This window comes from Patiria miniata, unplaced genomic scaffold (assembly GCF_015706575.1).
Source record: "Patiria miniata isolate m_02_andy unplaced genomic scaffold, ASM1570657v1 HiC_scaffold_20, whole genome shotgun sequence".
NCBI lineage: Eukaryota > Metazoa > Echinodermata > Asteroidea > Valvatida > Asterinidae > Patiria > Patiria miniata.
In genome coordinates, this window is record NW_024037059.1 from 24,663,711 (window position 1) to 24,679,580 (window position 15,870).

Consider the following 15,870-nt stretch of genomic DNA (forward strand, 5'->3'; position numbering starts at 1 on the left):
GACATTTCCGTCATTTTTCGGGTATATGTAGCCTAAGGTGAGATGAAATAAAAACGATTATTGTTTCTGTCATGAAATGAGTACAAAGGGTACTTTTGGGAGCTGTTTTTCAGGTCCAGTTTCGACCCGAACGTGCAACTGTGTAAAAGTCGTCGTTGCGGGCAGCAAACAAAACACAGTAAATCGTGACGTAATAAACAGGACTCGTGTATGCTACTGTGCATCGGGAGTCCTGTTTATTACCTCACGATTTACTGTGTTTTGTTTGCTGCCCGCAACGACGACTTTTACACAGTTGCACGTTCGGGTCGAAACTGGACCTGAAAAACAGCTCTCAAAAGTACCCTTTGTACTCATTTCATGACAGAAACAATAGTCGTTTTTATTTCATCACACCTTAGGCTACATATACCCGAAAAATGACGGAAATGTCTTCGAGCATTCCACAACCTCTTTAAACATTCCTACTTACTGATTAGCATGGACAGATATTCTTTATGAGAGTATAAGTTCTATTGTTATATCGTGTGCTCAGATACTGTAGTTGGTCATTGGCATTGGTCTGGACAATAAAAATGCATGTCGCACACTGAGGGTGATATCACACTGCGCGCAGTTACAAGCGCATGTGGAACCAGCCCGCACGCTGGCTTCGCTCAGTGAGAACTGCAACGTCAACCACTCGGTCTCATGTCTGGCAGGACATCAAAACCTTCAGTTATCAAAGGTTACATCACAATGATTGAATTTATTTCTCACACAGTAATTTTACAACCATTTATCGTTTTGACTTATTGGCACGATATAACAAAACAATTATTGACTGCTGTGATGTGGGATAATACCGTTTAATAACCCCCTCGGGGCCCATAGCACCCTCAGGTGTTAAAAACATCATATTCCACGTCACAGCAGTCACCAATTGTTATATATTACAGCTAATGATTATTGAGTATTTTCGATATAATGATGGGCACATGGAGATTGCCGTCTTGTTTTGTAGTGATGAAATATGAGAGTAGTTAAGAACACATTGAGCACCATTGCCGTCAAGAGTTAATTGGGTTAATCACAAGTCATATCACAAGTCAAATCACAAGCCAGGTCACTTGTCGGGTCACAAAAATGGATTAATAGTCATAAAGGAATGCCTTTGTTACATTTCAGTTAAATAGCTTGTAATACTAATAATAATAATGTGTATTTATTTAAGCGCACGTATCCACCATTATTGGTACTAAAGATGCTACGTCATTATCACACTGCTCATTGGGCCAATGAACACGATGAAACACTCCAAAGACAATCTCAGCTCCCTGGGGACAGGCATGCATCTTTTCCTCGGATGAGCTGATTTCCTCATTTTTCACTTCACACGTATGCCATTAAAAATTGAAAAAAAAACACTGTACAAAGTCTTGTACAGATTGGAGTTTTCTCTTTTTTTGTTACTTTCAAGTTGCATGCCTGTTGGGAGTGTACAAAGCTTGATGCTGCCTTTTCGGCACAAAGCAACTGAAATATACCACAATAACCATCTCTGACCTCACAGGTACCCATTTACTCCTGGGTGGAGAGAAGTGCCTTGCCCAAGGGCACACGCACCATAACTGCAGGCTGGACTTGAACCCACAACCTGCAGAATTACCAGCAGACCATGAGTTCAGTGCTCCAGACCACAAGGCCACGACACTCCACTTGAGACTGAATGACTTGTTTGGTGAATTTGAGATGACGTGAGATTGACTGGATTCAAACTCTGCTGCTGTCATGCACCTAGGCTCTGGTGCATTCTACTGTGGAGATGATACAGCTTTGGGCACATTCAGAAGAATATTTATCTTGTACATGTATACTCCACATAATACACAAATGAACCAGTGAGTGAAGGCATTGTGTGGTCTCGTGAGTAGGCAATGAAGTACCATCCGGTGTTGTAGCCCAAGTCCTCAGTGTGGCTAATATTGAAGGCCCATGTCAATTTGCGTTATATTGCACTTCAACTTTCCTAACCCACCTCAATCCTCCTAAATCCTCCAGGTGGTTTTTGGAGGATTTTGGAGGATTGAGGCGCTGGGGATCCTTCATTTGAACATAAGTACTCAATTTTGAAGGATTGAGGAGGATTGGGGATGGTTCCCAGCAAAAAGGACCTGGGAGGTTAGGGTTAAGCATAAAGTGTTGTGCAGGGTTAACCTAACATAATTCGTATTTCCTTGTTTCATCATATCTCTCCAATCAGGACCTCATCGGTCAGAGTTCAGCTGGAAATTCAAACTGCATCGTCGCCATTACAGAGAAAGGTAAAAATAAACTTAGCAATCAGTTTAGGTTGCATTCCCCATGCTGTTCTACAATTTAGATTTTTTTTCTATCAATATATTTTAAACTTGTGTATGTTTCAGTCCAACCAAAAAACTCTTTTTAAATTTTTTTTGATGTCTGCAACCCTCTAAAAAAAGGTGTTTGTTTTGAGCACAAACAGATTCACTTTGTGAACAGACTGGCTCCTGGCCCATACATTATGAGTCACAAGCGCAAGTTGCCTTGGACTTTTTATTTTATTATACAGCAAATGTTGAACACAAACGGTAGATTTATTTTTACGATAATCTGACGCATTTTCGATATTTTCGATATAATTGCTCAATATCGAAAATTTTGATATTTCGATATGATGAAAAAAATTGCTATCGGCGATATCGATATCAAAATAATATTGAACAATCAAGTAATATGAATATATCAACGATGCTTACATGCTCCCCTCACAGTGGTGCACACCACCCCTAATTGGTACGCAAACATTCCACTCTACCTACACCCTGTGTCCGGATACACTGTACTACCTAAAAAATGTGAATTGAATAGTCGTTTTATCAGTTGTTGACTATTATTTCACCTTGTGTCCTGAAAGTGAAAGGTCACAATATAGGCAACCAAAAGTGGGACATTAGAGATCTGAAGCAAGATGAGAGCTGCGTGCTATTAGTTTTCTCTTAAATTGTTGGGAGAAACATCCCTTGAAGTGGAAAATAACGTGAAATGATAGCAGGCCAAATATTTTTCACAGCAAGGCAGATTGTAATGGTATTTTTTGGGCAGTTAATGTAAGTTACTACTACAAGGTGTCTACTTTCCACTTGTGCATTCTTCTGCAAGTATCAAGCTAGGCAATTTGGGGCTTCTTGTAGTCTTGTCGAGGTACATGTGCGTGTATCAATTTCTAATTAAAATCAAATTGCGGGAAAAAAGCTTGAAGAGAAGTAGGTCTATTGACTAACGTTAAATTAAATTAAATTTTCTCCAAAACTGCAGGCAGCTTGATAATTGATAATATTAGTAATATTACTCGACAAGAACAGTTAATTTAGATGTTTCTATTGCCAAATGCATTTGCTAATTTGTACTCTTAAATATCACAGCACACCAGTTTAACGTTAGTTACGCTGTCCACTTAACGTTAGTTACGCCGTCCACGTATTATATACCTTGACAAGACTAAAATTGCCTTGTTTGATACTTGCAGAAGAATGCACAAGTGGAAAGTGGACACCATTTATTGGCCTATCATCCTTTCAATGTTGTTTTCCAATGTTTCTCCCAACAGTTTAAGAGAAAACTAACAGCATGCAGCTTTCATCTTGTTTCATCTCTAATTAATGCCCCACTTTTGTTTGCCAATATTGCAACCTTACACAAATATGTAAACCCGAGGATTAGTCATGCTTGTCAGTGGCATTCACTATCAGTCAATCAATCAATCAATCTTATAGCCATCTTATTCTGGATTCTTTTGTATGTTTTACCATGTGATCTATAGAAAATGTTTGCTGCATCTTTAGAGTGGTGTTAAAATCTGCAAAGGTTTCTATAATAAACAGACAACACTGATGAGCTAGTTACCCAACATTTTGTTTGGGTATCTGGCTCATATCTGTCCGAGCCTCAATACAGTTAAGCATATTCCACTTGGGCCATTATCGGTGACCAGGCCCCTAACCTGTTTTAGATCAAATATTTGAATCTGTTCCATCCCACCATTATTCTCTTATTAATTAATAAGGGAATAACAGTGTGAGGAGCCGGTCTTCACTGCGTGATAATGACCGGGTGTGGGGGTGACCGCTGTTAATGGACCGAGACGAAGTCGAGGTCCATTAACAGCGGTCACCCCCACACCCGGTCATTATCACGCAGTGAAGACCGGCTCCTCACACTGTTATTCCCATTAATAAATACCTTTATAACGAAATAAACAGTTAAAATGCTCCACTTTTGTGACTTTTTTCCGGCGATATTTCCAGACTTTTTTGTGTTCATGTTCATGGGCCATATTTTAGCTTAACAGCTATAACGACGTAAACTCAACAGAAACTGCTGCCGTAGCGAAACAAATTACAACAATGTTTTCATATCTTTACCTGATGGAGGAAGCTGAAATCTCGTTTACACATTCCTTGTGTCCGGAATTACAAAGATGCTTGGTTTAAGAAAGGTAAATATGTCGGTGGGTGAAGTGTTTCAAAGAAAATAAATCGTAAATCTACGCTTTCGTCGTAAACATCCTCAGTATATACTGCACTGCTGTACGATGTCGTTTCAAAACTTCCTTATGCGCGGGCACGCACGCATCCCTAGCAACTGTGTTGCGTACGCGCGGGTCAGTCTCACGCGATGGGGGTCGAGCGCATGTGCAGTGCTCAATTGTTAAAAGCTACCGCAGGACTGTTACTATATTTTGACCAATCATTGGCTTCCATGGGGCTGAACGGGGCTTGATCAATGCTGGTTCAGGGGCCATTTATTCGCTTGATCTTTGAAGCCAGTCCATTATCACTGTTAATGACCGGCCACGTGATCAAGTCTCGACCAATCAGAAACCATCAACTCTCCAAGGTATTTATTAATACAAATTAATTGTATGAAGTAGTTTTGCGATTGGTTTTATTTGTAGAACCAACTTCAGAACCCTGATAACTGAAGTTCCTTTCTGTTTTGGCCAGTTACACAAGCTTGATTTGTGTTTTGATTTCAGGAACTGAATGTCCGTCTGACAGATGACGCTGATCCTTTCTTCCTATTCAACCTTATGCTTGGAGAAGACGACTTTCAAAGGTTTGTATGGCTCACTTGTAACTCCATTCGCTGTTTGCACAACAAGTACGTGTGCTGTTTGGTAGTTTGTTGCTTCATTTATTTTGATATGCATAGAATAAGACTCCGTTTGCCATGGGGGCTGCAGACATTTTCGTTTCGCATCCTCCAACATGTACTTTGTTTGACAGTTTAAATCACAATTATAAAGTTTGTTCACATTCAGTAGGATTGTGTCGTATATACTGAATATTCAAATATTGGATCATCCACTGAATAGAAGGATAGCATTTTCCAATTTGAATATTGAAAAGTATAAGCAGTTTGAGAGCATATTTTTTTTTTACCCCACAAGCTCGAAAATGGAAAATTGATTGCTGTAAAATTGGTATCTCAATTACAATCCGGACACTGATCATGTACTGCTCATGTGTGCAGCCTATCGTGTGTTTTGAATAAATTGGATACACGAACTGAATGAACATGATTCTCGCTAACTTTTACTGCTAAAAATTTTCGCTCCTGGTGAGTACCGTATTATGTCTTTAATGAGTTTAACCTTGTTCAGGCCGCAGCGGAAATTTTTCAGAAAAACTGCAGTAACAAAATTTTCCGCAGCGTTCATTTCATGCGCGGGTCACGTGACTACTTTTCGCGATCAAATTTTCCGTTTTCAAGCTTGGTGCCATTGCATGGGGGGGGTATTTTGCAATAACTTTTTGCACCCATGGACAGCTCAATGTCCCATTTATCAGTTTTTAAAACTCTGTATCCAAAATTGTGTTATTTTCACTGAAAAAAGAGAGAAATTTCTGAACAGCTCTGGATTCCCCATGCCTTTTATGTTGTGGATTTTCAGTCAAGGCCACGTGTGCCCCCCACCCCCCCCCCCCAAGCCATTGCACAATCACGATTTCAAGCAAGATGCCAGTATCAGCAAAACAGGTTATTGCACTGGTAAAAAGTCAAGTGCTAGTATGACTATGAGTGCTGCAACACTGATCTTTCCCCATGTGTTTCTTGTGTTCTTGCAGTCTTAAGGTTCAGCAAGGTTTGTTGGTTGACTTCACAGCCTTCCCCCAAAAGCTCATAGAATTGCTGCAACGATGTGCTGAGGAACAGAGTAAAGACGCTCCAAAGTAAGTCCAATGAAGGCTCCTGTACATGTTTTTTTTTTAAAGAATTTTGAAAGAGAAGTGACAGGACAGTTTCCTTGATCAAACCTGTGACAGCCAAAACTGTGAAGTTGGAATTGTTTTCTCTGTTATCTACTTGATCCAACTGGAAACCAGGGTGCTGTGGTCCAGTGGTTACGGTGTTTGACTCGTGTGCCGTGGTACATGGGTTCAAATCCTGACGGGGAACATGGTGCTTGTGCGATTGGGCAAGGCACTTTACTACGATTGCCTCTCTCCACCCAGGTGTAGTAGGAAGAAATTCCTTCAATGCTGGAGCGCCATAATGGCAGCCGTGCTAAAGCCAGGGTAATAATAAGAGCGCCAGGAGCATCACTTCATACAAGACGCCATTATTATTATTATTATTATTATTCACCACATTATTCACCACCAGACCTATACCTGGATTTGATAAGATAAAGTTTACGGTTGCACCTTTTAACAAATTGCCTGTAAATTTGATGTTATTGCTTCATCACTTTGCAATCCTTCAAATCTAATCTACCTTGATTTTTTGTAGCCAAATTGGTGACCTCAAACTTTTTATAGCCACATTTGGCAAATTATTTTTAAAATAAAGTATTATTTGAATATCAATGAGAGCTAGTCCTATTGAACAATGCCACAGTTGTATCCTGCTGCACTCTGTGACCACAGACTCTTAGGCTGTTTGGTTTGGAGACTTTTGACCTGTTGGATCTCGCTGCACTGGGCAGGCTTGTCATTTAGACAAGTTTTGCATGTTGCTGCGTTTGGCAGGGTTTCTAGCCAAAATAACCTGGAGGGTTAGGGTTAAGAAGGGTTAATAATACAGATGTGTTTTTCTGTTTTCCACTTGTGCAGATTTGTGTTGCAGCTGATTCGGTCGGAGCCCCTAAGCCACGGTCTAGCTGAGCTGTGCATTGTGGAGACCAACCCATTCAAACATCTTACCCATCTTGCTCTCAAGCTACAGCCAGGTGGCGACGCTGATGTCAAAAAGTACCTGGCGTCTTGCTTGAAACGCTTGCAGGTTGGTGTGATGAGACAGTCACGGAGGGATTGTCTGAAAAATACCTCGTCCCATCATATATCTTACTGAAACATTGCGGAGATTGAGCACGTCGAATTCACACAAAGACCTAGGGCAAATCAAATGGCAATAATTAATGGTTGAGAAAAAATAAAGCTAAATTAAAAGAAAATGTGCTAATATAAGTTTTCCCAGCTATTTCAACACTTATATCACAAAAATTCCCTATAACGACACTTTAATTTTGTCCACGAACATCGTTGAGCTCAATTTCCAATTTCAATTTCAAAAAGCGTCCAATGGATTTCATTTAAGGTGCAGTATAATTCCAATGTGTGGCATTCTAATTCATCCTAATTTTGATACATTTATCTCTTGTGGTGATTGGCGTTCAATTGAAAAAGCAAATTTGTTTTTTGTCATTCGTATTACTTTGGTCATTTAAATTCAGCCAGAGCATTTCCTAGCCCATTGAAGGCCTATACATTTCTGGGTATTTCTGCATTTTCTTGTGCCTCGGCTTTGAGACTCGATCCTGGAAAAAATGGCTGTCAATGCTGGAGTTCAGAGAGGCCTAGACAATAAGGTATCAAACTGGGACAGAAACCTTATCACAGATGCCTTCGAAGGAGAACAATTCAATTATCTGGTTGTTGCTGACAAACTCGGGTCAAAGCGCCCTACTGCTCGCAGCATCATACTTATACCTTCGTTAAAACAGAAGAGATGCATTACCAAGAGCAGGGAGAAGTCACTCAAAAACCATCAAGAAATGATGAAAACCCCTTGTTAACCTTGGGCCAACTAACCAAATGAAAGACTACGGCAGCAGCTCCCTGACAAGCCACATATTGTCAAAGGTTCACTAGCTCGGGAGTATATAAATGCTGTGCTGATCACACTGAAGTCTGCTCAGGATGTACCGCAAGGCCCCAAACACCGAGCGTCGAAACTACAAATCTCATTAAATACCTGAATACGCTAAACCCTTCAAAGTATAAGTCCAAAAGATCGGAAACATTTCCTAACTGTAAAGTTTCAGCTTACCAGAAACGAAATGGAATGACAACAGTATCAAATTGACTGACAACAGATGAATTTGCCTTTTCATAACAATGCTTAATTTACCAAATTTAGGATGAATCAGAATGCTACAAATTTGAATTATACTGCACTTTAAATGAAATCCATTGGTGGATTTTTATAATCGAAATTGGGAATTGACCTCAACGATGTTTGGGAACAAATTAAAGTATCATTATAGGGAATTTGTGTGATATAAGTATTAAAATAGCTGAGAAAACCTATAGTAATTAATGTATATAAATGGTATATTCAGCATAGACGTACTAATGAAGGAATGCCCATTGCAATTTCTTTAACAAATTCTGCCTTCATACACAGCTCTGTGGTCTCTGAAATGAATGGATGTTCAGCAGAAAATCATTACTTAAATGTAGGCCAATCAAACTAGTTGCTTTTCATTTATGTTTAAAAAAAAAAAATTCAGTTCCCCAAAACATCAGTATTCAAAGTCTACTGTAGAATGATAGTGACTGTGAATAAATTACCGTGTGGATACTAAACTTTTTAAGAAAACAATACAAATGATTAACATGTTCTTTAAGAAACATATGAATTAAAGGGAGCTGCAGTACAAATTGCGACAATACGACAGATGTAATCATTTAAAAAAGTGGTTTGTACAGACCTACGTATCCTTACTCCATGTTTTCTCAATAATTTAGTCTCTTTTTGAGTAACTTCAAATGATTCTTTTGCTGTTTCTTTCACCAGAATAATAGCTCTCAATCTTACAAATAATATTTTGCCTATACCTGTCAGATTGATAGGAAATTCATCCATTGATTTCTGTCTTTTTTTCGCAGGGTGACCATAACAACCTTTCTCAAAGACTCAAACTGACTGAGTCAACGCTTTCAGGACAGCTCCAAGAGTCTCAGAAGGTATGTTTTGTAAGAAACGTACAATTTGTTTCTGTTCCTTGTTTACTAAGGCTTCATAGGAATAGAAAGGGAAAATTCTGTTTACAATTATTGCTGGGCGAGTATCCCGAGTACTCGAGTACTCGAGAGCAGTGTTTGCTGCTCATTGTTCTACTCGTGGTTTTTCATCTACTCGAGTACTCGTCCCAGCGCAAGTAGAAATAGGTATTCGCGAGTAGCATTTTTTATTTACAAGTGCTGACTCAGGAAAAAGTAACCACTTTGCGGTCTCTGCGCCCAACTTGTCTTTTGTCTTAATACGTCCCCCGAAATGAAAAGGAAATTAAAAAATAACTACCTCCATCTGTTTCCTTGCGATTCCACTAGCACTCTCTAACAAATAAAACAAGCTAACATTTTGCATAGTAAGGATATCTCAGTGCTGAAAAATGTCGTGTATCTTGCACGCTGTTTATTCGTAGTAACTTCTGTCTTAGTAATGTTTAAATGTATGCCATTTTGTCTGTTTTTATGCAAATTTAGTAAACTACTTGCGAGTACTCGAATACTCGTGAGTAATTTCTCTGCGAGTACTCGAGTAGGAAAATCCATTACTCGCCCAGGCCTATATACAACCATAGGCTTTCAGACTTTCTGAGATTATTTGGCAGCATAACAAGCAAGGGTGCCCAGCCACTCTAAAATCAGGGAAAACCTTGAAAAGGAGTTGCCATTTTTGCAGTTGGGGTAAAACTCAGGGATTTTGGGTAAAGCACAAAAATTCAGGAAAAGCTCAAGGAACTTGACAGTGATCCAGAAGGGAAAGGTTTTTGCCCGATTGGCGCAGGTGCGTCTTGGGCCTTGTGTCCAAGTTGCGTCCATTGACTGACTGGCTGTGTTAGTGTTGGTGCAGTGTGAATGTCACACACCTCTCCAACAATTGGCTGTGCTGCATATACCTACGGAAAATATCAGAGAAAACTGAGGGAATGTTGTTTTCATAAAGTGCTGGGAACCCTGCAAATGGTAAAAACAGGATTTTGAAACAAAATACAGCAACCTAAAAAAAGGAGCAAAAAGGGAGCAAAACAATGTTTTTCTTTTTTACTTGACCCAGCGTGAATAAGTAATATGAAAAAATAAAAATAAAAATAAAAATAAGAGTAATTATCTGCTCTTGTTGTTTTTATGTTAAATATTGATATCTATTTTTCCTGACTAATCAACGATATTGATTGAATTATTTCTTTCAATACATGAGAAGTATTGATTGCTTGCAAAGTGTATGATCAATGGCCATTTGCTGTGATAAATGTGCAGTGAGTATTGACTCAGTCCAGTGTTACAACACAAAACAAAGGTAAATAGAGGTCTGAGACAAAATTATCACAACATACTAGAGGAAGCCCATGCTAGTTTTGCTGAAAATGTGGGGTAAGCTTTTTTATTTCAACACAGTAACTAGTCGAATGGTTCATTTGGGGAAAAGAAGTTTTGACTTTTTGGCTGAAATTATATTTATTTCCGGATAACAATGTTCGCTATAAAACCATAATTGCCTCATCCATGGATTCTACACAGTTTGTGATTCCTTCAATAGCCTAGAGCATTGCTACTTAACTTCTGTTTTGATTGAAATTAAATGAAAAGTAACTTGGAGTTTTCAAACTTCCCCATTAATGCTTGTAATAAAGTTTGTAGCGTGTCATCCAAACATGTAAGATATTAATGCAGAATACAAGCATGCCAGCAGCATGCATGTACAAAGATGTGGATCTTAGATTGCTTGTATTATGGTATTCATTATAGCACTTTGGTGGCTGTGGGGAGGTATATATTGGATGTGGTATACACTTTTTTGGAGTTAGGGTACATTTTTTGGCCATATCCACAGTCTTTTTGAATTGCCTTATTGATATTGAGACTGAAGTTTCTGTAACAGAAACGTTTGCTGTGACTTCATTTTCCTCTTCTGTTATTTGTCTCGCCAGGCACTCTCAGCTCGCACTCGTGAGCTGGAAAGCCTAAGATCAGAATGGAGTGCCCACACAGACAGCCTGAATGCCAAACACAAGCAGGAGATTGCTGAGATCAAACAGAATGCATTACAGGTACGTATGTCTGCTGCCATCAAGGCAAAGTCTAAAGGCCCATGCCCATGATGTACACACTGTCCTGAGAGGTCCAACAGCCAAGAATGAATTCTGTCAGGTCAAAAAGTATCCAACAACTGCCAAAAACATGTCATTGTGAGAGATTATTAAAAATGTAAAGCTTGCATTTTGTGGTATTGTATTGTTTGAATTTGTAGCGCCACTGACACAAGGCCCACTAAAGATAATGCCGATCCTCGACCGACGCGACGAACAAACATATGCTTTTCAGTTGGTATCCATTTGGGTCATTCAATGGGCTCATGCAATTTATGCCGGCCACCATAGACTAGACTCCTCATAGCTAAGCCGTGCTTCCCCAGTGTCATGTGAAAATCGGACTCCTATAAAACAAAAAATTGCACCCCCCTCATGTGATCGGTCATTCTAATAGTCATTACAGGTTAGGCATGCACCCTAATATGGAATTGTCGGTGCCGACCTTTATAACCAATGGACCAATCGTACCAAAACATGAATGGAAAATCTTTGAGCGTTGTTTTAGATGGCCAATCAGATTCTTTTAAGGACGCTAGCTCGATGCAAGCACTTGTCATGCTGTGGGCATGTGGAACCAGGTGTGGAACAGTACGTACGCGTATGCATCAATGTACGGGCACATAGGCGTATAGGGGCTTTTGTAAACACGTGTAGTGTACGCAGCTAGATCGTACAAGGGTTTTCCCCACGATGAGAAATCATGGCTTTGATATTGCGCTTTCTTTGGAGTATTTTCTTTTCTCAATTTTCCCGGACAGCTCGGCATCATATGACCCAGGCAAGTCCCTTCCCTAGCCCTTTGCACGTCGGTACCGACCTTAATAACCATCGGACCAACCGTACCAAAACACGAATGAAAATTGCAATTGCACCTTGAACGCATATAGCGCAGAATCTTGCTGCATGATGAAGCTTGTGTACATTTTGGCAGTTGTAACCAAGATTGACGTGGTTGTTTCTTGTCGCTGTTATACTTGGGAACCACATATTTTGGCAAAAATAACGTATGATGATATAGAGAAACAACACGACCAATGTTATGACTGTCAAAACCTGCCCCAGCTGTTTAAAACGTTGTTTGGAAGAAAACCGCAAACATGGCGGCGTTAGCAAAACTTCAAAGGCCTTTCAGGTAGGGTTGCTGCTGCTGAAGTATCAGGTTATCAAGTCGAGCTTGACAGTTGCGTCTAACTTTCAACTGTAATTAACAATACAGACATGAAACTAGAGGCATGGAACCACAAAGAATGGAAATCAAACATGTGAAAGAGGTTGTTTCTCTTTCTGTTTGAAAGTCTTTTGCAAATATTCTGAGCACTATTAAAGAAGAATACTTCGTTATTAAAATTCCATACCAAGTTCACCTGTGTTTTGGTATTCATGAATTATTAGTCAGTATTGATCAGTATTAAAAAAACACCATGACTATCCGGTAATACCGAAATACTGTCGAAGCCTTGGCTTTACATTAACATCAAATGAGGCTTTATTTTAATGCTATTTGCTATACAGAGAAGGCAGGGAAGAGAACTGTTTTCAAGACCCCCCTTTCCCTCTATGGATTCATGAAATACTCATCAATAGTAAGAAAAGAAAGGAAAAAGCCCAAAAGAAAAAAAAAAGCCCAAAAGAACCAGAAGTTGGTGGTGTAAATACTGATTCACATGATAGATATTAGAATTGCTCACATAATCTTCTGTTAGCACAGGTATTTAACCATGCTAAAAGCTCGTCGGCATACATGTACTCCCTCCACAAGGGAAACTGGGGAAAAAGTTGATAAGGGGATTTGACTTTTTTCGTGTCTCATTTATCACAAAATTTGTTGACACGTCGGATTTGATGTCATTATGTGGATTTCACTATTTTGTGACAACCCCTTTGTCTTTGGAAATTGCCTTTGAATTGCCATTATTATTTATTGGTCTGACGTGCTGTTATGAATCAAATGCAAACATGTTGCTGTCTGTCAACTGTTTTGTTTTGAGCAGTTTTGTTTGTATGGTCTTTGCTATCAGCTCTATCGAAACCTTGCAGTGGTGTGTACATCTTGATGTTGGAGATAAGACTCATTGTGTTTGACTCACTTTTGTCACTCAGCTTGTTGTATTTTTGTGTACCTTTCTCACTCCCCACATCACCTTGTTTACAATAACAAAGGATGGCAACAGATGTTATTAGACCTTTTATCAAACTCAAAAGCAATTGTCAAAGAATTGAAACCTGAATGGTATATGTGTATGATTAAACACAGTTTCATCACCAGTACATGTAGTTTCGTAATTTACTACCGTATGGAGACATGTGTATAATAGGGAACAAAAGATTGTGTACGTCTCCACAGGGCAATTTCTATAGGTGAATATGTCTCCACAAGGTTATCACGAAATTGATATATGGATTTTACTCAATAAGGAGGAATTTCAAAGGTGTGTTGATCAGTCACGAATTAAAGTATTTTATGTAAGGGATATTAAGTCAAAATTTCAGCCCAGGAAATTAATTCTGGTTAAAATAGGAGCATTTTGAAACTACATTTTCACACACTAAAATGTTAGTACATGAGAACAAAGAAATGACTCCACAAGGATAAAAAATCTACTTTGAGTACTATTGAGTTTGGGAAAATGTGCTGAACTTGTCACAGAATTAAATGATTTAAACAACTACTCACGTCTTGTAAAATACATGTTTTTTAGTTTCAGTCCAATCCAAAGTTTTTGTTGAAACCTACTCACTGATTGTTCCTGTTTGTTTCTCATCAGACTCAGCGAGACATGGAGCAACGTTATGAGCAGGAGAAGAAGCAAATGGAAGACATGAGACAGCAAAGGTCTTCTGAACTGCAGTCTCGCCTAGCTGACCTTCAGACAGCCAATAAGGTGAAAGCTTTAATAGTCTCATTGCACAGGCAACCAGGGCTTGGAATTACGGACTGTACACTACCACAGGGTTCCTGAGGCCTGAGGAAAAAAGCGGAAAAGCCAGGGAATTTTGTTTTCAATTTCCAAGTCTGGAAAAGTCAAGGAAATTTGTAAAAATAACAAAAAAGTCGTGGAAAGTTGAGGAATTTTTTGAGGACCAATTTGTGTCCCCCATTTCTGTTATGTAATTTTCACGAGTTTTACAGTTTGTGTCTGCATTTTAATGAACTAGTTCATGGATTTTCATAATTTTGTCATGGAAAAATCACAGAATTTTGTTGTCCTAAAGGCAGAGTTGTAATGACTTGAGTAAATGACTCGACTCAAGTCCGACTCCAGTCACAATTGTTGGCGACTTGACTCGACTCAAGTCCCTCATCAGAAGACTTCACTCAACTAAAGCCGAAGGCTAATAACACTCGATCAGTACCAAAATTGTGCGAAAATTGAATTTGCGGTGACCTACGGTACAAAGTTATTCATGTTTGTGTACTCTGTGTTACTGTCAAGTTGTGGCCTCTTATCATGGATTCCCACCTTGTGGTTTCTAGAACTATGCCAGAACCAAACTTTAAAAGCATTTCCCAATTCTTGGTTTCGTCACGGCTTCAGGCCATTTCTTCAGCCCTTGGTGGAACCCCGGCTAAATTGATGTCCTGCTTTAAAACAAATAATTAGATGTATTTCTATATAATCAGAAACAGTTCCGTATGTTGCAATTTGGTTTTGACGTTGTCAGCATGAAAATTATTCCAGACCCGACCCTGCTCACATCCCTCTGGGCCCATTTTATTATTTTAACAATTACCAGAAAAGACCCATTACATGCCAGGGTTGGCAGTAAATTGGTACTGATGGTAAGGTACCTTGCAACCTTACACAGTGGCTCACACACAAAGAGATAGAAAACATACATGGGCATCCAAGTGTTGCATTAAGTGCATCACGCTTGCGTATGATTTCATGCCTCTTGATGCACACTATAGGGCCACATCATCCTGAAATCACCGAAATGTTTATGTTTTAGATCGTTTATTCATCCTATTTCAAAAAGTCTGGTTGAAAGGAAACTAAAATAATGGTGCACTGTTACTAGAAACTTAGACGATCAAACCCTGGAGTTTACTTCTGATGTGGCGGACATTTTGTTGCATACATGTACATGTATTTCAAGCAGTAACAATAAGTCTCCTTCATGCCCCTAGCTTCTCTGTCCATGATGTCAGACGATTCAATGCATGATACACATTGTACGTGTACAAACACACACACAGTGCCAATAATACACCAATGTTGTTTCTCGCACCTCTCCAGAATGCGATGCACTGGTGGAACATGTGCGACTGGAAACACGACTAGCACCCAAACAGCTCAATTTTTGGGAGTCGTATTGACCCCGAAATTTGTTCTCGCAGGAATAACACAAAAATTGCCAAGTTTTAAGGGATGGTTGTGTGGACATTTATATCCTACTTTTAAATGCTCTTTCTAGTTGGCACCAGTTAACACCGTTTCATTTAAAGCGCATTTTGTAGCCCAATTGGGCACTTTCTAGGACAT

The 15,870-nt window shown here is 39.3% G+C and overlaps 1 protein-coding gene across 2 annotated transcripts in view; it reads left to right on the top strand.

Annotated features, from left to right (window-relative positions):
- LOC119728288 (spindle assembly abnormal protein 6 homolog) overlaps nucleotides 1-15,870 on the top strand; it is a 38,762-nt gene that overhangs the window by 5,235 nt on the left and 17,657 nt on the right. For both annotated transcript variants that reach the window (XM_038200474.1, XM_038200473.1), the window contains exons 3-9: nucleotides 2,243-2,303; nucleotides 5,039-5,118; nucleotides 6,132-6,236; nucleotides 7,119-7,287; nucleotides 9,177-9,254; nucleotides 11,225-11,344; nucleotides 14,152-14,268. In XM_038200474.1, coding sequence (XP_038056402.1) covers nucleotides 2,243-2,303; nucleotides 5,039-5,118; nucleotides 6,132-6,236; nucleotides 7,119-7,287; nucleotides 9,177-9,254; nucleotides 11,225-11,344; nucleotides 14,152-14,268 — 730 coding nt within the window. The remainder of the gene's footprint in view (nucleotides 1-2,242; nucleotides 2,304-5,038; nucleotides 5,119-6,131; nucleotides 6,237-7,118; nucleotides 7,288-9,176; nucleotides 9,255-11,224; nucleotides 11,345-14,151; nucleotides 14,269-15,870) is intronic.